A 21,828-nucleotide genomic window follows, 5' to 3' on the forward strand; every position below is an offset into this window, starting at 1 on the left:
TGCATGTGTATGTATACATGTATGTGTATGTATGTATATATGTGTGTATATATGTATATATGTTTTGGTGTGTGTGTCTGTGTGTGTAGAGAGAGACAGAGTGTACAAGGTGAGCTGATTATAAAGTGATGATATCTAAAAATTAAATTAAGTGTTGAGAGAAATGTACTGGGAAAAAGAGAAAGGGAGAGGTGGAATGTAGGAAATTATCTCACATAAAAGAGCAAGAAAGAGCTTTTACAACAGAGAGGAAGAGGGGGAAAGTGAGAGGGAATAAATGAGTCTTACTTTCATCAGATTTGGCTTCAGGAAGGAGTAACATGCACACTCAATTGGGTATGGAAGTCTGTCTTACCATAAAGGAAAGCATGGGGGGAGGGGATAAGAGAGGGGTCATAATGGAAGGGATGGCAGATTGGGGGAAGGGGTAATTGGAAGCAAACACTTTTGTGGAGGGACAGGCCAAAGGAGAGAACAGAATAAATAGAGGACTAACTATAGTTAGTCTTTCACAACATGACTTTAAAGGAAGTGTTTTGTATGACTTTATATGTATAATCTATATTGAATTGTTTGCCTTCTCAATGAGAGTGGGTGGGAAGGGTGGAAGGGAGAAAACGTGAAACTCAAAGCTTTAAAAATTGTTTTACATGCAACTGGGAGATAAGATATATAGGCAATAGGATATAGAAATCTATCTTGCCCTACAGGAAAATAGAAGGGAAAGGGATAAGCAGTGAGAGGTGGGAGAAGTGACAGAAGGGAGGGCAAATTAGAGGAAGGGGTAATCAGAACACATGCTGTCCTGGGGTGGGAGGAGGGGAGAGAGGGGGAGAAAACTTGAAATTCAAAATTTTGTGGAAGTGAATGTTGAAAACTAAAAATAAATAAATTTAATAAAAAGAAAAATCATATTCTTTGTTCATTTGAAGAATATTTTCATTCTTAAGTGGAAAATATCAAATGAGTATACTAGAAAAATTAAATAGATATATGTTATAAAAGTAGCTATATTGTTCATATCCTTTGACTGAGTAATACCACTACTGTGCTTATATTGCAATGTGGTCAAAGACAGAATGGTCTCACAAACAAACACATTTATAGTAGTAGTTTTTGTAATATCAAAAAAAAATTAAGCAAAATGAGTGTCCATTGATTGGAGAATAGATGAAGAAATTGAGGCATAGTAAGGCAATGCAATACTATTATATGATAAGAAATGGTTAATATGAAAAATTTAAAGAAATTTGAAAAGATCAATATGACCTAATAGAAAGTGAATTAAAGAAGAACAATATACCCAAGAACTACATGTGTGTGTGTTCATCTTTCGTTGCTGAAGAACACCATGCCATCAGAGAAATAATGACATGACTTGCACTTGACTTTGTTTTGAGTGAGGGAGGGCTGTTCAGGTCACCAGCCTCACTTCTCCTCCATAGCCATCTGAATCCAGTGACCCGATATTCATCAGGATGACTGGAGATGACCCAGGATGAGGTCACTGGGGTTAAGTGGCTTGCCCAAGATCACACAGCTAGTGAGTGTCAAGTGTCTGAGGTGAGATTTGAACTCAGGTCCTCCTGACTCCTGCACTGGTGCTCTATCCATTGCACCACCTACCTGTCTACACCAGAATTGTAATAATGTAAAGAAAAACAATAACAAAAGACATCAGAACTTGAATCTATACAATGACTACAATTCTGTAGTCATTGAAGGGTAATGTGCAAATTTGGCTGTTTTTTTTTTCCTTTTGCAAAGTTCATTTTTATTTTTTTCTAAATGGCTGTTGCTCCCAATGGAAGCAATACAGTGGAAAGAGTGGTGAATATGGAATCAGTTAGTCTGGATTTGAATTCCAATGGCCATTTTTTATGTGTCACTTTGGACTAGTCAATTTCTGAGTTTCAATTTCCTAATTTATAAGATGAGAGTCTTCAGTTACTTTTTACCTTTAAGTCTATTACTCATTTCATGGAATTCAGGTACTTCATAGTCATACACACCTGGATTAGCTCTTACTACCGATGTAATTTAAGTCACAGCCTCTCTCTGGAATTTAGTTCTCTTATCTATAAAATAAGGAATGGAACTATACAACGATGGAGGTTGATTACAGGTCTGAATCTATGATCTATTGTCATAGTTCCAGAGCAGTGAAAAAGAAACATATATTACTCTTCTCAACAGCAAGTGGCTGACTCTACGTGTAGAATAAGATAGATGCTGCACGATGTGATCAGTAGGTCCATATGCTTTGCTTAATTATACCTTCTTACAAGGGAGCATTCTATTAAAAGAGATTCATTGAGAAATAATAATTATTTTTAAAAGAGAATTACCAACAATATTTTAAAAGAATATAATTAATGATTTCTTTTCATAAGACTTAACAATTACATCTGCTGTTAGAAAATGTCAAGCATTTAGCTATATATTTTCATTTAAAAATTAATACCTTTACATTATGTAAATCAAGGTGATGTATCTCTTTTTAAAATCTCAGAACAGTATTGGTTTTTTTTTTTCTTTTCTTGGTTAACAACACGCATCCTAAATGTTCATGCAAAACATTTTCATTATTTCAGGACGAACAAAATTGCCAAGTAACTCTTAAAAATGCTACTATGGCATAATCTATCAGTTGCCTCTCTGTGATTTATGTATCACTTACATCCATGTCCATGATAACTTCAGAAGTAGTATTCAACATTCCCTGCCAGATCCTGGAAAGATCTCGAAGGTTGAATACATAATGAAATTTGGCAGGGGTAGGCAGCATTTTCATCTTGGTCATCTGCCATAACCTACGAGTCAGGGGCACCAGCTTGACCACAGCATCTCCCACTTCTTCTGAGAAATTCCGTTGGGTACAGTAGTATCCTGATCCAATGACTCCTGAGGATAAAAAAATATATTTATAAGCCATTCAAAAATATAATTATGTTGCTAAACTCAAAACAAGGATTTTTAATGTATGTGCATATAATAGAATTACACATTTGAGAAGGGAAATGCAATCTGCTCTCATTTTTTTTTTACTGTGAATTGATGTCTTATTGCATTTCAGTGTTCCAGTATAAATCTACATTCAAAATGGTCAAAAAATTTAATGAAGGCATATCATAGTAAACTATTATACAGTCAACAGAAAAATATATAAAAACTAATGAATTTATAAACAAAATAATAATATTTATAGAAACATCAATTAGTTTGGATAACTAAAACTATCCAGCCATTTATTCTACAAATCCTCTGTTACCTTTCCCAAGTCTATATATTCCATAAAAATTTGTTTCCAGATCACACCCATTAGTCTAATGAATTTTATAGGATTAATAGGTTGAAAGCCAAAGTGTACCTTGGGGTTATTTAATTCAACCCCTTTTTTTTATAGATGAGGAAACTAAGCCCCAAGGAGCAAAGTGACTAGTCAAAAGTCCTCAGATGGTGGAGACAGAATTTTAATTGATATTCTTTGACTCCAAATTCAGTGTTCTTTCCACTGCCACATCTACCCAAAGAGAACCCAAACCCAAACAGGGACATGAACCCTGGACTCAGAATGAGTCTGATGCCCTACCAACTCAGTTATCCAGACTCAAGGAGTCCCTGAGCTATATAATCTTTCTCATTATCTTTTATTCTACCCTGAAAGCCTGGATCTGTAAGGGAAGCTCCTTAATGTAATTTTAAATAGTATTCAACCAAGATCAGTTCTAGAAAGGATAAATGACTATATTTATTGCCAGATATAGATTTACCCTAAAGAGGTTCCTAATATTGGTGAAAGGATTCTATAGAATAAGGACCAACCAATGCTGATCCATTGCTAGCCACTGGAAAGCTTTAGGGTGGTTCCTCAGTAGACTCTGGCCAGCTTATCTGTCCCCACCCCACACCACTTCCTACAAATCATTTCATATTCATTTTACCAAAGATCTTGTCAATGGAAGCATTTGATGGAAGAGTGCAATTAAATATAGAAAACTGCCTCTTGAGTCTCTGAGGTATATCATTGCGTCCTCCTCCAGGGTGGATCATGGCAGCCAAAAATTGGACATCTATGATGCTTGTAAACTCCCCAGGTTTCTCAAGGTTGTAGAATCCATTTTGTTCCATCAGCTGCCGAACTATCTCATTGGTAACCTTTAGAAGACAACTCATAACATTAAAACATTTTAATCACCACACAGTTTCAGATATGTATGCTATCAAAAATAATGAGCTTCAGGGTTACAAAGATTGAAGAGTTTGAAAATAAATGCTTGCCTATGAAAACATATTGAATATTAGTTGGATCTCTGACTTGAAAAAAATCAGTCTTACCATACCCTGAAACTTACCTGATCTCCCCATTCATTGATTACAGGCATATTTACATCATCAATAAATACAGTCATCTTCTTTCCTGCTGGAGGGCCGTATGTTGAGCCCATGCGTTTATCAACATAGCTCTCTATTGTCCGCTATGAAACAAAATAATCAACAAAAACATCTGTGAAAATATGAGCTGAAAGAGAATTGATCATAAAGAACTTCATGGGAATACTTTCCATTAATATGAATTAGCCAATAAAACCCCAAATGCTACATAGGCAAGCAAAAACACACCTGAAGTGTTTGAATTATCCCTATAACTTCCTTGGCTCTAATTTGAAAATTTGCTTTAATTTAGGAGGAAAAGGAATTTTAGCTTATGTGAAATTAGAATATGCTTCAATCCTGATATTATACATTTACTTTCTCTTACTTTTTTTCTGTTTTGATGACACTGTAACTTCTATTATGTAAAGACCTCAGGTCTGCTCAGAGTTCTGTAATCAGTATTCAGTTAACCAGGGCTGATGGCCAGAAAGCTTTTAAGTCTGGTCTCCAGGCAGTACAGCCTTTAAAGCCTTTTGGCCAGCTCTCTTAATTAAGGAGACTGCCAGCTGGCTTACGCGGGCCAGCAAAGTTAAACAAAGCTGCTTTTGGACTCAGCGATCTAGAAACAGACTCCATCAACACTACCCTCACTCTCACTCAAACCTAAACTGGAATAGACAGCATTGTCCTAACTGAATCAAGCCACATACAGCCCATAGGAACTCAGAAAAGACTGGTCTAACAATTCATAACAGAAAAGTCAAAACAGAAAAGGAATTCCCAATGTCCAGATTAGGGCATATAGTTAGACAGGCAGGCAGTCTCCTGAAATAGTATAGCTACATATATAGATATAGATATAGATATCAAGTAGATAGATAGATATAGATATATAGCTACATAGCTATATCTATATATAAAGATATATAGCTATATATATATATCTAGATAGATAGATAGATAGATAGATAGATAGATAGATAGATAGATAGATAGATAGATAGATATTGGACGAGCATTGCATATAGACAATGAAGCAGGACCAAAAGTAAAAAGAATAAGAAATCAGGGTGAATAACATTTGGGAAACTATATACCAGCACTTTCCTTGTGATATCACATTAAGAATTATGGATTATAATTTCTATAGAATAAAAACTTTCAAGTGACTCAAATAACAATGGAAAGATGGTGGTGGACAACATATTACCAGTGATGATTTTCATACCAGAAATATCAAAAGACATACAATCTAGGAAACATATATGACCAGAAAGGGGGGTAGGTTAGCCATATAGTGAGAAGAATGGAAAACACACTGACAGTGTAGGTCCTTTGAGATGTTAAAAGACCTAGAAGATGTCTGGCAAATTGGGGAAATCCTCTGCAGAGGATTGTAATGTTAACATAAGGTTAATGGCGGGTGGGGGAAAGAGTTAATAGATCTCAATACATTTTGTTAATTTCTATTGAGGCTCTGGGTCAAAGGTTCATGCCCTCAGGCTCTGAAAAGTGTATAAATACTCAGGTGAGGTTTTACTTTGGGGCATACTCATTAGAAGTGTTTGTTTGCCCAGACTAGACCCTGAGTAGCTGCTAAGGAGTTCCTTCAGCTTTGAAAATGCAGATGTTGCTGCTTCTCTCTCTGGTAACTATGTATGTATGTAATGGTCACATAGTTAGATCTGTCTGTTGATCTGTGATATATGGATTGCTTATTGTCAGATAGTTGGAAGCCCTGTCTGTTGGTCTTCATTTCTCTGCTTGTATTTTCTCAGTTGGTATATGTGTTTGATTAAAGTGATTGTTGACCCCTCAAAAGTTGCTTTCCTTTTAGAAAAGCAGATCTAAGAACCTGCACAGCAGCTCTCCTGTGTATGTCAGGGTCCTTGCTGTTACAAGGATTTATGAGAAGTCATAGCTAAGAAGGCAGGTATTAGAATGGAGAGATGGACAGTTACTTGTGGATTAAAAGCAAGCTCTTGGATGCTCATTGTACAGTGATTCCTCCAAGCTGTGCCTTGGGACAAAAAAAAGCTTCAAGAACTGATATTCACAGGAAAAAATGGGCATGATTAAACCAGTCCTTGTGTGACTGATTAGAACTGTGACGTAGTGAAATTTCATGAATGGAGTTCAGGTGATGTGTGTGTGTTTGTGTGTTTGTGTGTGTGTGTATGTGTGTTTATATGGTTTGATCTGTCAAAGAATAAACTTGCTATTACAAGCTATGACTTAGTATGTATATCAATCTAAGTGAGTAAATGTCAGTGGAATGTGCAAAGGTAGAGATCCCTGGGCAAATTTTTCTTGGTACCTTGTAAAGTTAAGGAAGGATACATGTGAGAGTGGAGTCAAACTTGAACTTCTGATAATCCAATAGGTAGTAGAGAGTAGAGCAGGAGGCAGAATTGTTTATTAAGCCTCACTCTGAAAACTCATACGGAAGAGTAATATTCAATTCAACAAGATATGTTAAGCATGTGCTAGGTATTATAGTAGGCATTAGAGAGACAGATGAAAATTACAACCCTAGCCCCAAGGTGATTACATTCTCTTCGTGTACATGTGACATGAATTAGTAGATTTAAAATACATATATATGCAAAGTCATTTCAGGAATGAGATACCCTAACAATCAGTGCATAAGTACATCTCAGATAAGCTTTGATGGCAAATGGCTCCTACCCATACAAATACCAGAACAAGAGAGAGCCCTAGAACTAGAATCAATCTTCAGAAAATCATTAGGTACCATAAAGAGGAAGCATTTACAGCTCTTTCATATAAAATGGCACCATATTGGATCCCTTATAAAATGGAAAAGGAAAAGAGTAAATTGTGAAGAACCCAAGGACCCCGAGATCTCAATATAAGTGAGGAAAGGACATTCATTGTAACATAAAAAGGAAATTGCCTTCTGTACCACACACAAAAAAATTTATATTACTGAAAGTATCAATTGGTTGAAGAATAACAAGGGAAAATCTGGTTAAGATCTCACTCAATCAAGCAGTTATATAGGAAATGGACCTACTATTTTTACTGATCTAGGGAATGGTAGGGTAAGGAAATTTTCTCTACCAATGTAGGTTGGCATCATCTCTGCTACTTATATTCTTTGAAAGTTGCCTTAAGCTGTGAAAAAGCAAATGACTTGCCCAGGGTAACACAGACAGTATGCATCTTCTCAGATCTGAGGATGACTCAGTAGCTCCAGTGTCATCTGCCTGTCAAACATGGAATGATTCGCAAATTCATATGTCATTCTTGTGCAAGGTCGATGCTAATCCTCTCTATATCATTCCAATTTTGTTATATGGCCTGGAGAATCAAGCATTTATTCAGCAAACCTACCAATTGCCTACCAATGTGGGAAACCAAAGACACATTTCTTGACTCCCCCCAACAAGTATGTAGTCTTATTTAGGACTGCTGTTTTCACATATCTAAGCCCTACATCTATAGGTGACTTAGGATTTTTTAATTATTTTATTTATGGTATATGACTACAAAGGAAGGCAAACGAATGTGGAGGTCAAAGGGAAAAAAACAGAAAAAATATCATATTTCCTTATGAAAAGCAAATAAATTAAAATTCAACATTAGCCAAGATACCATCAGTATTTATAAGAAAATGATATTATAAAGATTCAAATGCCAGCCCTTGAAAATCATTTCAGCTACAACATGTAACTTGAAAATATAAAAACATCTACCATTGTTTTTAATGTATAATAACAACCTACTCAAATTGTTCCCGCAGTATATTAAATTTAAAGCAATTGTAATATAGAAATAACACAATTCTCAATCATCAAAACTTGCCCCAATGGCAATGGTCATGCAGCCTTGACAATCGTGAGCTCTACTTCCACCTTAAAAAAGGACATTATCAAAGTAGATCAGGCTGCATTCAGTATTACTGGGCAATGGACATTAGAGCATACTGCAATTCATAGTGCTCTGACATCTCTTCCACAAACTAGAGTCCATGAAACACTGATGTCAAAAACAAAACACACACACACACACACACACACACACAGACATAAAGTTTTGTGTCTTCTGGATGGGTCTGAGAATAGCTGGAAGGGGGCAACAAGGTTACCACCTTAATCCCCTACACTGGTAAGTTTTCATTCGTCTTCCACTAACGTCACATCAAAAGTCCCAGGATCGTGAGAAGAAAAATGCTACTGGATTTTATTTGCCTGTGAAAGTCTGAAGTACCCAAAAGGAGAGGAAGATTAAATGACTCCTGGGCCTTCACACTTCACTTTTTAAACATTTAGCGTCAACAGGAACCAGTTATTTGTCAAAGCATTCTTAGTGTCTGGAAAGATCTTGCAAATAGAGAAAATAAAGTAGCAACGGCTTCAATAGAAACAACTTCATCTTTTTATATTCAACAATGTTTGTTAAAATACATCTGATAGGAACTTAATGGATTCTGTCAAAAAAAAAAAAAGCGCAAACCTTGGATAGTGACAGAGAATGAGACAACATTATCTAGCAGCAGGATAAGTCACTTTACTTCCCTAGGACTCAGTTTCCTCCTCCATAAAATGAGGGGGATTGGATCTGTGAGATCCCTTCTAGCTCTATGATCCTAACATCTTATGCCATTGGGGATGTAGTCTATTGCAAAAGACTAGAATCTTATTGTTAGAATTCACCAAACCCAACTTCACATTAATAACAAGACTTTATTCTGCCACATTCATATAACATCTAACCTTATTGGTAGTATATGTTATCTCCCCCTAGAGAAGTACCCTGACGACAGAGATTGTTTCATTTTTGTCTTAGAGAGATAAAGGGGTTTCTAGGTCAGCAAACAAAGATACCTTGGTGTAAGAACAACATGTGGTTGAGACAGTAGGAAAGTTAGGCTGAATAGAATGGAGGAGAGAGGAAGATGCTTGGGAAAACTGGCAAATACATTTGTAGAGGAAAACTGGGATTTGCTTACTGAGATCAAACAAAAGAGTTTAGATGTACTTAGCTATAAAACATGAAGTTTAGGCTGTAGCAAAGGCTTTCAACCTGGGTGTCCACAGATCTCCCAAGGAGTCTGTGGACAGATTTTATGGGATCTGTGAACTTGGATGGGAAAAATTACATCTTTATTTTCAATGGTCTCTAACTGAAATTTCATATTCCCCTGAATTATTAATTTTTAAAATACATTTGACTCTGAGGATGACTCCATAGACTTCCTAGACTAAAAAAGAGGTACATAAAGGGAATTAGAGGATAAGGATTTATTAAGCACCCACAGAATGCTCATGCACTGTGCTAAGCCCTTTACAAATATCTCACAAATATCTCCATGACACAAAAAAGAATGAAAAGCCCTGGATTAGATTATGTCCATGGTCTCTTTGAGCTCTAAAACACCTTAAGTTTCAAAATCAGAATAATTTGATATAGTAGTCATCAAAGGAGACACTAGATTTTTGGAGCTAGATAGTCACATTTTGGAAATTTAATTTGGGAGGGAGGTGCTAGATTAAAAATGAAGAATGATACTCCCATTTTTAGATGTGGTCATTACAGGAATTTGTATTACTTGGTATGTATATATATATATATATATATATATACACATATGTATATATACACATGTATATATACATATGTATATATACATATGTATATATATATGTGTATATATATATATATATATTTCTTACAAGTGTTTTGCTTTGCCTTTTTTCTAGAAGGAAAGAAAATAAATGGTTGCTGATTAGAAAAAAATTAACTTTATAAAGAAAATTAATCTGGTAGTAGTGACAAGAATAAGTAGAGCTAACACATACTAGAGTCAAGAAGGGCAGATCAAAAGCTGTTTAAGTTGGTTTAATATGAGCCAATAGATGTGTGGACTAAGGTGTTGACTTTGGAAATGGAAAAGAAAGAGATACTAGAGACACTTCTAAGGAAGTATAAAAAAAGTTGACTACACAGGATGAAAGTGAAGGAAGAATCAAAGGTAATTCCCGATCTGCAGTCTAGAACATGGTGGAAATGGAGATACGTAAAAGGAAAATATTTAGTTAAGAAAAGAAGCAGGTTTCAGTAGGAAAATTAATGAATTCAAATTCATAGAATGTTATTGACAAAAGATACTTTAGAAATATTCTAGTCCATTACTCCAAAATTGTCTGTCAAGTTATAGACACTCTGAGTTTAAGACAATAATGGTACCTACCTGAAAATAACATTTAGGATATATGCATGCCTACATGTGGCTCTTTGAGGCTACATGTGCACTGAGACCTTTATCTTGTTCAGAGAAGTTTCGGGCTTCACTAAAATTTAGGACTAGACATTATTAATATTCATAATGACATTTACATTGGATTTTATAGTTTTTAAAATGCTTTACATGCATTATTTAAATCTTCTAACAACTCTATGAGATATGTACTATGGGCATTATCCCCATTTCACAAACAGAAAATTGAGGCCAAAAGAGCTGATAGGACTTGCACATAATCATATATCTTATTAGATACCAGAACAAGAATTCAAATTCAGGTTTTCTTGACTCATGGTTGAACATGCTCTCTCTTGTACCATGATGCCTCTAAGATCCTCTAGCTAAAGACTTTCTCTGAAGTATGTAACAAGGACATCAGTACCACAGGATACCAACCCCTGGAATTGTTACTGCAAAGTGTTTCTCAAGTGTTTCACAGGGTAAGAAGCTGAAAGATGGCATCCAGCTAGTAGGAAAGGTACAGAAAGGGTTTATGAAAGTTTCTAATATAAACATGACCAAAAGAAAAGGTACCTGGAACATCAAGGGAGTTGTTGCTGAGGAAAAGTTCAAACTTTTGACCATGTGACTTTCAGCATTATATTTTGACATAAATCCTTTGATAATAACAGTTTTAGCTGTTCCTTGCTCTCCAATTAACAATACAGCCTAAAGATAGAAGGCAAATAATGTGAGAAATATAACAAAATAACTGAAAGATCTTTTTTTAACTATACTCAAAATTAAGCTTTTCTCTAAAAATTTAGGTAAAATAATACATAATAGTGAATGAGAAATAAGCAGGCCCAATATTACTGAACCATGATATAATGAAACAATAGATTATTATGGATGCATTATCGATCTTTTTAAATAGCAGCTCTAAAATAGCTCAATTTTTTTTTTATTTTCCAAAGCAGTTTTATTAAATGTCACATGCCAAAATTGTGAATATTAACTTCAGTGATACTAATTACAACCATTCTACAATTTAGTAGATGTACTTCAAGAGTTATTGCGGCCAATAAATTCATCATCTTCTGGACAATCAGGAGATAAGCCTCCCATAACTTGGTGAAGTTGGTCCGCAGTTGACAAAGTCTATTTCCAGGCCTGTCCTCTCACCTCTCAAGCCATGTGGAACCTGTTAGAGCCTATTTATTTCCTGATTTGGTCTATTAACACCCTGAAGGAACTTGCATGTTACAATGAGGAGTTAGGCTCTCATTTGACAAAGTCTGTTGCCAGGCCTATCCTCAGGCCTCTCAAGTCATGTGGAGATTGCCAGAGCCTGGCCTTAGTGCCCAAGGAATCTCAATGAGGCATTGCAGTTAGGTTTCTGTTATAACAATTAAACAAAAAAAGTCACAGAAATCATACCTTGCCTTGTTTAGCAATAGTTTTAATGAGGAAGTCAGTTCTCACATTATCTACATTTGGCACCAAGATAGAGCCATATTCTGGAGTAAAGTCAGAAGGATAAATATATTCTTCAACACATGTGTTCCAGTGCATCCATTTGCCTGATTAAAGGAGAGAAAATTAAAGTTTTCACAACTAAATAAATATATTTCACATGAAATACCACCTTTACCTATTTAATAATTCCTGCTTATCAAGAAAATTTCTAAGCAATCTACATAAAACAAATATCATCAGTTTCAGAGGCCTAAGTACATAAAAGCTAAATCAGAAAGTGATTAAAGAACTGGCCCAAATTTGCAAGGAGAAAGCAATAGGAAAATATGACCTCAATAGAATTTCTTTTTCAAGATGAAATTCTCCTAGAATTTAAAGTACATAAGGAATAGACACTAAAAGGTACTAAGTATTATTTTGTAGATGAGAAAACAGACTCAGCAAGGTAAAATAATTTGCCACTGGTCACACAGTTAGAAACTCCAGTGACAGTCTCCTAACTCCAGAACAGAACTTTTTTTTTAAATTTTTTCATTAATTTATTTATTTTCAGTTTTCTACAATCATATATGTGTATATATATATATATATATACATGCATATATATATATATATATATATATAAAACTACACATACTAACCATCAATAGTTACATAGTAATCAAACATGGAGTCTTCATTTCCAGACAAATGTGGCAAATCCAGTTTCAGCGTTTCATGAGACCGCAGCCAGTTCTCCATTTTAGAGCGGTCCTCCAATTCCAGTAATGCCCCAACACTCCACATGAGAGAGAAAACATATAATCTCTCCAGGTGTTCTGATGTGATATCCCCTCCCTGTTCCTGTAAAATAAAGAAGGTTTCTTTTAAATACATAATTTTTAACTAAAATTATTGCATGGAATTTCAATTAAAATCAATACAGAAGAAAGAGCAGATTTCTGTAGTAACAGAAGAGGAAGTAAAAGGATAATTTTCTGCATATAAAATCAAAAGGTATAATTTTTTCAATTACATCATCATGCTGAGTTTAAAATGGATCTCCCTATTGGCTTAAAAATTCAAATTAAAAACACAGACATTTGCTGGAGTCAGAAAGAATTGAGATTTGGGGCAGAGGTCAGAATAAATGTCCTTAAAGGTCCCCTTCAACATTAAAATGGTACAGCTCAAAATTATGTTTTCTTAAAGAATTGTTTTTGATATGTAACTGATGAGAAGTACAATAATGTATATACAGAATACATTTCATCCCAAAGTTTTATAAATAGAAACAACGGAATGTAAAACATCTTAAAGTTGAAATTTAAAGTTAATTTCCTCTATATTCTAACAGAATGAAGCACTTTTATATGTTTCAAATATCATAACATCTAATTTATATAGTACCCTGAAGTTGGCAAAGCACAACCATCTGTATCACCCAGGCAATATTCATAGCACCAAGGGCGACTAAGAATATGCCAATATAGTTCTGAAACACAAAGTATAACAGATTCTCCATACAGAAGGCAGAAGAAAAACATTTATTCAGACACCAGAAAGCCAAATTCATCATAGTAACCAAGAAGTCAATACACATTAGCACCTCAGGAGACAAAGGCATTTCCCAGCTTTCCCATACCCCACTTCCCCACCCCAGGGTCTTCCCACAAACACTCACAACCCTAGCTGTGCCTGTCTATGTCCTTTCTAACTCTGACAAGCCTGACTAATTTCCTCTCAGCTCTGCTCCACCCTTTCTGTTCCACTCCTTCAGCAAGCTTCTCCCACCATATGTGACTTTGGCTTCTGTGTGATTTAAGCAGGTCACATGGGCCTATTAATGAATGGAAAAGATCTTCTTATTTAAATTACCATTACAGTATCATAACTTTTCTCTGAGATTAGTATTGTGAATATATTTCCCTATTTGGCAGATGAGGAAACTGAGGCATAGAACAGTAAAGTAACTTATTCAGGCTCACAAAGCTAGTATACATCAGAGCTACGGCCCAGATTCAATTTTTTTGACTCCCAAGCTGGAATTAATTTTGCAACATCATATAGCTCTTAAAGCAGCAATTCCACAATTCAGAAAACTTCCATTATTTACATTTACCTTAGAAGGGATAAGGCCCTGTAGCATATTAATACTCTGCATAATCACAAATGCCTCAAGCATCTCCATTTTGTAGTTCAAGCTCTGGATACTGAAGCGATACAGGTCAGAGAAAGACTCAGTGTACAACTGACGAAGGATTGAAGCTTCTTGGGGAGAGCGCTTCTTCAAAAAACCCTATTAGTTCACACAATAATCTATGGTCATATAATTTTATATAAGAGAGTAATGACAGACAATTATTTCTAATAAAAATTATTTTAAGTAGCACTTAAGTATATGTAAAATACATTTTCAGGGTCTAAAGGATCAAAAATTCAGGAATCCAACTCAAGGAATTTCTGCATAAAGTGGAAAAATAAGGCTAGGTACTCAGGAAAATGGTTTAGAAGGAATTAAAGATGAATCAGGAAATTGAAAAGGACAACATTGAAATTTACTATGATTAAACATTTTCTATATTTTTTTTAAATTGAAGGATGGTATAGAAAGACTAGGAAGAATTACTCATAGAAATGAATAATTCAAAATGTTATAGGGCTAAAAGTTTATAAAAACTTTATCATTCATTAAAAAAAGTTATACTTCATATAAATAGAAAAGTTCTCTTAAGGCCATAACATCATCTCATTCTTCACCTCAGCATGCATAAGAAGAAATCACCTTAGATACTCTGAAATAAGGAGAAAGAGTGCCCTGATATTAAAGAAGGAGAATAAAATTGTTCATAAATTCAGGAATCTACTATGATTTTGTGCCCCCTCCCGAAGGTGGGGGAGAAGAATGGCAGCTTGGAGACTCAGTACATGCTTGATCTCATAACCTGATTGGTACTTGAAGACTAATGATTGAAACTAACTTGTTTCCTTGACCCGTAATCTAATCTCAGTCTCACAGTTCTCGCTACTTTTTTTGTATGAGTCTGATTTACTTCTAATCAGTGCCAAGAGTGAATACTCAAATGTCAAGTTCAACTGGATCAATGGACCTTATGGATTTGGATGTTTCTTCCAATGATGTTCATCACAATTCATGATGTCTGTCTGCTCTGCAAGACTGTAGTCAATGTCTTCCCATAATTTTGTCACATAGGTTTAATGCTCAAAACCTCCCTAACTTTCTCCTGCTCTCTTGAGGTTATCAATAAATAACCAGTTATCATCTACCTGTCATCTGTCACCTTTGGTCTGTGCTCAGCCCACCTTCCTTTGCCTACATTCAGTTCTCTGATATCCCTTAATCTTGTTCTGTAAAATTCATCATTTATTATGTTTCAACCTACTTAAACTCACCATATCTCTACATTGCCCTTTGTGTGATATTCATTGATCAAAATGTAAGAGAGTGATCCTTTAAGGGAGTGGCCCTTGACCATTTAGTTGTTTGGGTCATAAATGTGCTTCTGAGAAAAACAGTTGCTGGGTTGTCTACCTTAACAGTTCAAGAGTATGGGACGTAGGTCTTCTCAGAGTTCTAAGAGAAGCAATTAGTGAAATTGCCTGATCTGTAGTTCTAAAGCAGTCAAAGTTTATCTGAATGTAGCAAGATCTATCTAGAATATGGAGGCAGTGGAGAACACAAAATGCCTCAGTGGTTTGCATATGAAAAATTTAGAAAATCTTTACATTAATTATTTAGGAAATGTTGACAACAAATCTTCAATTGTGAGACAAATATAATTTATCTGATCTTAAAGGATGAGGATTTTGGTTAACCACAAGATAAAATGGAGTCATTTAGAGAGACAGACAAACAGACAAACAGAGAGAAATGCACAGAGAGGGAAGAAGAGGGGAGAGAAATAGGAAGATAGAAAAAGAAAGAGAGAGAGGAAAGGAGAGGAAGAAAAGGGTAGGGAGGGAAGGAAAGGGAAGAAACAGAATGTACTTTCATCTCTATTATGATTTGCTGCAGAGATACTTTTCTGCATTGTCACCAGTTGCTGCTGATAGGTGGAAAAGGAAAATATGAATCCTACAAAAGAGCAAAGCAAGAGAAACTTTTTCCAACTTTAAGGAAAACATTTCCTTTTGCTAAAAAATATAATACTATTTTAACTGAAAATATCAACTTGTTTGGCTCACACAACATGCCCATTAGGATATTACTCCAGTGAAGCTTAGATTATTTCAGTTTACCAGTACAAACAACTGCTCAAAAGTTTACAGTTTCTAGAATTGTGAGTTACTCCAAGCAGATGCAATTTCTTCCCACATGTATCTCATGGGCTGGTTCTTACAAGTATATGTTCACTCTCCCCCTAGAGACAAGTTCATTAACGGGAGAATGTGACTCAGGCTTACATGTGTACTCTGATACATATTTTATTCCAGCAGTCTAATCTAGCTGCTAATCTAATATAGTTGCTTCTTCTATGTTTATATGTCTATAGCTCCACTTCTACTTCCCCTATAAGTATATTCAGGACTATGAAAGTAAAATTCAAGTATGTTTGCCTTATTTTCCTTAGCAGAACTTCCTCCCTTCTTTGCAGAGGTCTGAGGGAGACTATGGGTATGAAATGTTTCATATTCCAACAGACTTGTCTTTTTCTGTTTTTTTATCCTTTCACATTATGGCTCTCTGGATAGGGAATGGGGAAAGGATAACCCAAGTAGACAGACAGACAGACAGACAGACAGACAGACACACAGATAGATAGACAGATAGATAGATAGATAGATAGATAGATAGATAGATAGATAGATAGATAGATAGATGATGGCTACATATGTAAAAGCAAAAAAAAATTTATTTTTTAACCTTTGTATACGTTTTCCATTTTGCTTCAGTTTGTTATACTCTTTCCATTTTATTTTTAAACAATCTAAAAATTATTTTCCTAGTTTAGGTCTCTCATTATCCTTTTAATTACTTCTCCCTACTTCATGAGATGATACTGTTCATGATATTCTATTGTCTCTCTTCAGAAGAGTTTCTGAGCAAGTTTATATCTTAAACCAGCGTTGTCTTTGGCTACCACCTCTCTCTATCTGGCAAGTAATTCAAATAGGCACTTTCTAGATTTTTTGGTCCTCTTTTAATAGCAATTATTGATAATTTAATGTAAGATTCTTAGGGAGTTCAAAAATTTTTCTACCTATTTATCTGCTGCAATTGGTGTTGATACAACAGCTACAATTATTTTTATGGTGGGCTTTATTACAAATACACACACATATACATATATTCATACATGTATATAAATGCACATGTATATACACACACACACACACACACACACACTGTAATACAAGACAGACAAATTTTTACTAAAACAATGCTCGCTATTGCCTTTGGGAAAATTAAAAAAATTACTCTGTCAACTTACTTTGAAGCTTGAAGCCATACTGTGAGCCATACTTTATGCTAAGTGTATCCCTCCTGCCTCCTCCCTCCTCCCTTTGGTGGATTCCAAGCCCTACACCTGGATGAGTTGTGAGGTAGAGTTAACAAAAGTGAGAGAGAGAGAGATTTGCTGTCTTTGTTTGAGAGAATCTTCAGTTCTCTTCAGTTTCTGTAGTTACTTCAGGTGCTTCTGGCTTCTAGTTTGAAGAGAGGAGATGGAAGATGTAAACCCCATTTTAGGTTGCTGAGGAAAAAGACTCTGAGAAGCCAATATATGAGGAACTGGTAGTCTTCATTATGACCCTGTCCCCACCTTCCTATATTAGATTTATCAGAGAAATTCCCCTGTAGTGAGATCAAGAACTCTCTCTGTCGGGTGAACTGAGTGACTGGCACACAGTACAGCTATCCCTTCCACATTGTGATTTTCCCCATCGCAGTTTCAATGTATTGCAGCTTGGTATAAGAAATTAAATAAGAATTTTTAGAGAGCTTTGCCAAAGCCACAGACAACCTGCAAAGGTCAGCATATGACACAGAGCCTATGACCAAATACTTAACCCAAATTTTATAATAAGGTACTGTACCCATTAAAGAAAAACAAAAAAAATCCAACTTCTCTGATATGAAGGGAGAGCCAAAAATTTTATGCAGGTTTTCTATATGAGGGGTGGGTTAGCACCCTAAACCCGCACAAAGTGGAAGGAATAACTCTACAGGCTTAATGAATATTTATTCACTGACTGATATTTCTGCTAATATGTTAGAATCATTGCAGGATGATGCAGGGTGTATCACAGGACTGAGAGCCATTTTGCATTTTCCTTTGTTTCATAGGTTGTCATGGTCACAGAATTCATCACTAAATGGATAAGCTAGTGATTAATCTTTCTTTGTCTAGCTAGAATGGTCTTGGTTGTGAAAAGTGAATACAATTTTAATTTTGTTAATGTCCCATGTGTCTAGGATGAATGCATGTAACATCACTTACTGATACAAGATGCTGAAATTCCATACCTATGCATGGCTGGTGGTTTATAAATGTTTTCAGATTTTGGGGAGAATCAATATCCTTTTAATAAAGTTCTTCTATGAAATAATTATCCAATTATTCTAAAATAATAGATGTTCAGTTTTCCCTGGGGTTTTCCTACATCCTCCCAAAATACAAGTAAGAATGATGAAGGCTTTAGAAAAGTTAATGACTCATTCAATTATATGACCTCATTTTTATATTTTTGATTCTCATTTCCCTTCCCTTCAAACTATATTTTAACTTTGTAGACCTAGAAACTTCTAAATCCCTGTGAAAAGCCTTTAAAAGTTTTTTTAAGCAGCCAAAACTAAGAGAAAGGAGCAAAGTAGAATGTTAAATTTCTTAAATTATATATTCTTCACATTTTTGACAAAATAGCTTCTGATGTTTGAACTTCATAAGCAATAACAATATAATACGTACAAAAGATGAATGTATAGCAAGTATCTAACTAAGTCCAACTCTTTCAGTAATTCATTCTTCAGTCACTCTTCCAGTAAACTGTCAAATCTTTCTAAGCATAAAAACTGTTATCAAAATGCTCTAAATGAAATATGCTGAAGTAAAAGAGTATGCTTTAAACTCAATTAAATAGATAGTATGTGAAGAATTATTGATACTTGTAAATCTAAAATGAAAGATTAGAAAACCTTACGGAAATGACAAATGGCTCAAACTCATAAAATCCAAAAACAAATATGATATACAGAAGAAGTATAGGAAAGGAGAGGATTCTCTGAATGAAGATGGAAGAGTAGGTCAGATAATTCCAAGCTCTCAAGATTTCCCCCCACAAAAGGGATAAAATAGCACCTTAAGCTGCATACCACGTGGGTAAAAATTAATAAGAATAGAGGCACAGCAGGAGTCTTCCTGGGACAAATCAAGAAAACCAGAAGAAAAATCACAGGATGCGGTTTGGTGTCTGTGAAGAGTAACCAAGTCCAAGCTAGGGTCCACTTTAACAAGTAGCAAACTGCTTAAAAACAAGCAACAAGCCCTGAAGATAGCTGGGTTGAGAGGCCACCTCCAACCCAGTCATCAGAACTTTTACCCCCAGGATAGTAAGGGGAGTTGGGTGTCTGAGCAGGAATGCCAACCCAGTTGTGCTGCAGCAAGTGCCAGAGGGACAAGAAGGAACCAGCACATGCTAATGAGTGCAGAAGCATTAAGGCAGAACACCTCTGGCTGTGGGCACTTATGAGAGGTTGGAGGTTTGGTTTTGGTTCCAGGCAGAGGGAAGAGCTAAAGATCTGGGGCAAGAGGCACCATCCCTGACATTCTACGACTAGAGGTGATTATAAAATCTAAGCTATTACTATAAAAAATTGCACATGTAAAGAAGAAATAATCCACCATAATAAGTTATTATGGGAATAGAGAAGTCTGGGGTTCATCTTCAGAGGAGGATGTTGAAGCAAAGAAACATACTTCTACTTCAAAGAATAACATCAAAAAGTCACCTGCCCAAAAAGAATTCATAGAAGACCTTTAAAAAGACTTTTAAAACCAAATGAGAGAGATGGAGGAAAAACCAAAATAAATAACAATAATCCAAGAAAAACAAGAAGATTGTGAAAAGAAAGTCAACCAATTAGAAAAGGAAATCCAGAATCTTAAGGAAGAAAATGACACCTTGAAAATTAGAATTGGTCAATGTAGAGTTAGTGAAGTTATAAGAGATCAAGAATTAATTAAACAAAATAAGAAGAATGAAAAATAGAAGAGAAAGTGAAACATCTTACAACAAAAACAAACTGGAAAACAGATCTAGGAGAGAAAACATAATAGTCAGACTACATGAAAGTTATGATTTAAAAAAGAATCTTGATACAATAATAGAAGAAATAATTAAAGAAAATTGTCCTGAAGCATTCGAACAAGGGGGGAAAGTAGAAATAGAAAAAAAAATCCATTGAACACCACTTGAAAGAGATCCTATGAGGAAAACCCATAGGAGTATTATAGTAAAATTCTAAAACCTGTTCCAAAACCAATTTAAATATGATGGTACTACAATCAGAATCACATAAGAACTAGCAGCAGAGACACTAACGTACCACAGGTCTTGGAACACTATATATTGAAGAGCAAAAGATCTAGGGCTCTGATCAAAAATACATCCAGCAAAGTTAAGCATTATTCTGAATGAAAAAAATGGACATTTGATCAACTGTCAGACTTTTAAGACTTTGTTAAAAAAATAAACTTGAACTTCATAGAAGATTTGACATACAAGATCTAAGAGAAACATAAGGTACATACCAAAGACTGATTACAAAGGATTCAGTAAAGACAGATTGTTTACTTTTTATATATGCAAAATGTTTATATGTCTACGATTGTCATTAGTAATTGAGGAGTTCTTAAGGAAGACTGTGTAGACCTGAATATATTATGACTTTAAAAAGTAAAACCATTTAGGAACAGCTAAAAAGAGTAATTATTTTATACAATAAGTGAAAAAGGAATAATTGATACAGAGGAATCATATGGGGAGAAGGGCTAGTACTTCTGGTAACCTACTTTCATCAGCAATGGGTTTAAGAGGGGGAGAGAGAGAGAGAGAGAAATCTATATAGATATATAGATGTATCCATATAGATATATCTATGTAGATATATATGAGTATAAAAGTCTTCTAAATTCAGAAGAAATAAAACTGTAAGGGGACAGGAAGGGGGGAGAGGATAGAGGAGAGATCTCTAGAGGAGATTGTGAGGGAATAGGTTATAGAAGGCTATAGAAGGGTGTTTAGATTTATGGGAATGGGAGGATAGGGGAGAGATCCTTGGAGGAAATAGACTAAGTAATATAATGGCAAGGTTCCCAGTAGAAGTAAAGTAGAGGAGGCAGGAAAGACAGGAAGCAAGAATTATACACAGACAAAAAACAAAAATCAGCAGGAGATTTTGTTAGGGAAAGTATATGTCTATACATGTTTGTGAATCTGTGTATATATGTATGTGTGTATATACATATAAATATGTGTATATATATATATGTTTAAATATATACACACGTATTTATATGTGTATTCACACACTTAATTGTAGCCTTTGGGGGAGAGGGGGAGGAAGGGCAAAAAAAGAACAAAGTAAGAAGTGCACAGCAGAGAGCAAAAGAAAAGTTACAGGGAAAAAAAGAAAAGGAAAAGAGCTCTTAACCCAACATGTAGTATTAAATCATACAGACTTTCTGGAAATGAAAATTTATAGCTATGTATTTTGAATCCTCTTGTATATTCTGCTATATACATGGCATGGGTTTTTTTCTTTT

At 35.1% G+C, this 21,828-nt stretch overlaps 1 protein-coding gene and 1 non-coding gene across 5 annotated transcripts in view; both read right to left on the reverse strand.

Moving 5' to 3' along the window:
* The window catches only part of DNAH5 (dynein axonemal heavy chain 5), a 420,121-nt gene that overhangs the window by 125,177 nt on the left and 273,116 nt on the right, over positions 1-21,828 (reverse strand). For all 4 annotated transcript variants that reach the window (XR_011966270.1, XM_072605437.1, XM_072605436.1 and 1 more), the window contains exons 44-50: positions 14,166-14,342; positions 12,706-12,907; positions 12,026-12,168; positions 11,180-11,314; positions 4,356-4,478; positions 3,945-4,158; positions 2,681-2,904 (exon numbers count right to left, since the gene is read on the reverse strand). Coding sequence is in view for 3 of the 4 variants with exons in the window: in XM_072605437.1 (XP_072461538.1) it covers positions 2,681-2,904; positions 3,945-4,158; positions 4,356-4,478; positions 11,180-11,314; positions 12,026-12,168; positions 12,706-12,907; positions 14,166-14,342 (1,218 nt within the window). In the remaining variant the exon portion in view is untranslated. The remainder of the gene's footprint in view (positions 1-2,680; positions 2,905-3,944; positions 4,159-4,355; positions 4,479-11,179; positions 11,315-12,025; positions 12,169-12,705; positions 12,908-14,165; positions 14,343-21,828) is intronic.
* LOC140502865 (U6 spliceosomal RNA) lies at positions 7,611-7,715 on the reverse strand. The gene has a single exon (XR_011966602.1). It is a non-coding gene; the product is annotated as a U6 spliceosomal RNA (small nuclear RNA).

Source organism: Notamacropus eugenii, chromosome 4 (genome assembly GCF_028372415.1).
Source record: "Notamacropus eugenii isolate mMacEug1 chromosome 4, mMacEug1.pri_v2, whole genome shotgun sequence".
Taxonomy (NCBI): Eukaryota; Metazoa; Chordata; class Mammalia; order Diprotodontia; family Macropodidae; genus Notamacropus; species Notamacropus eugenii.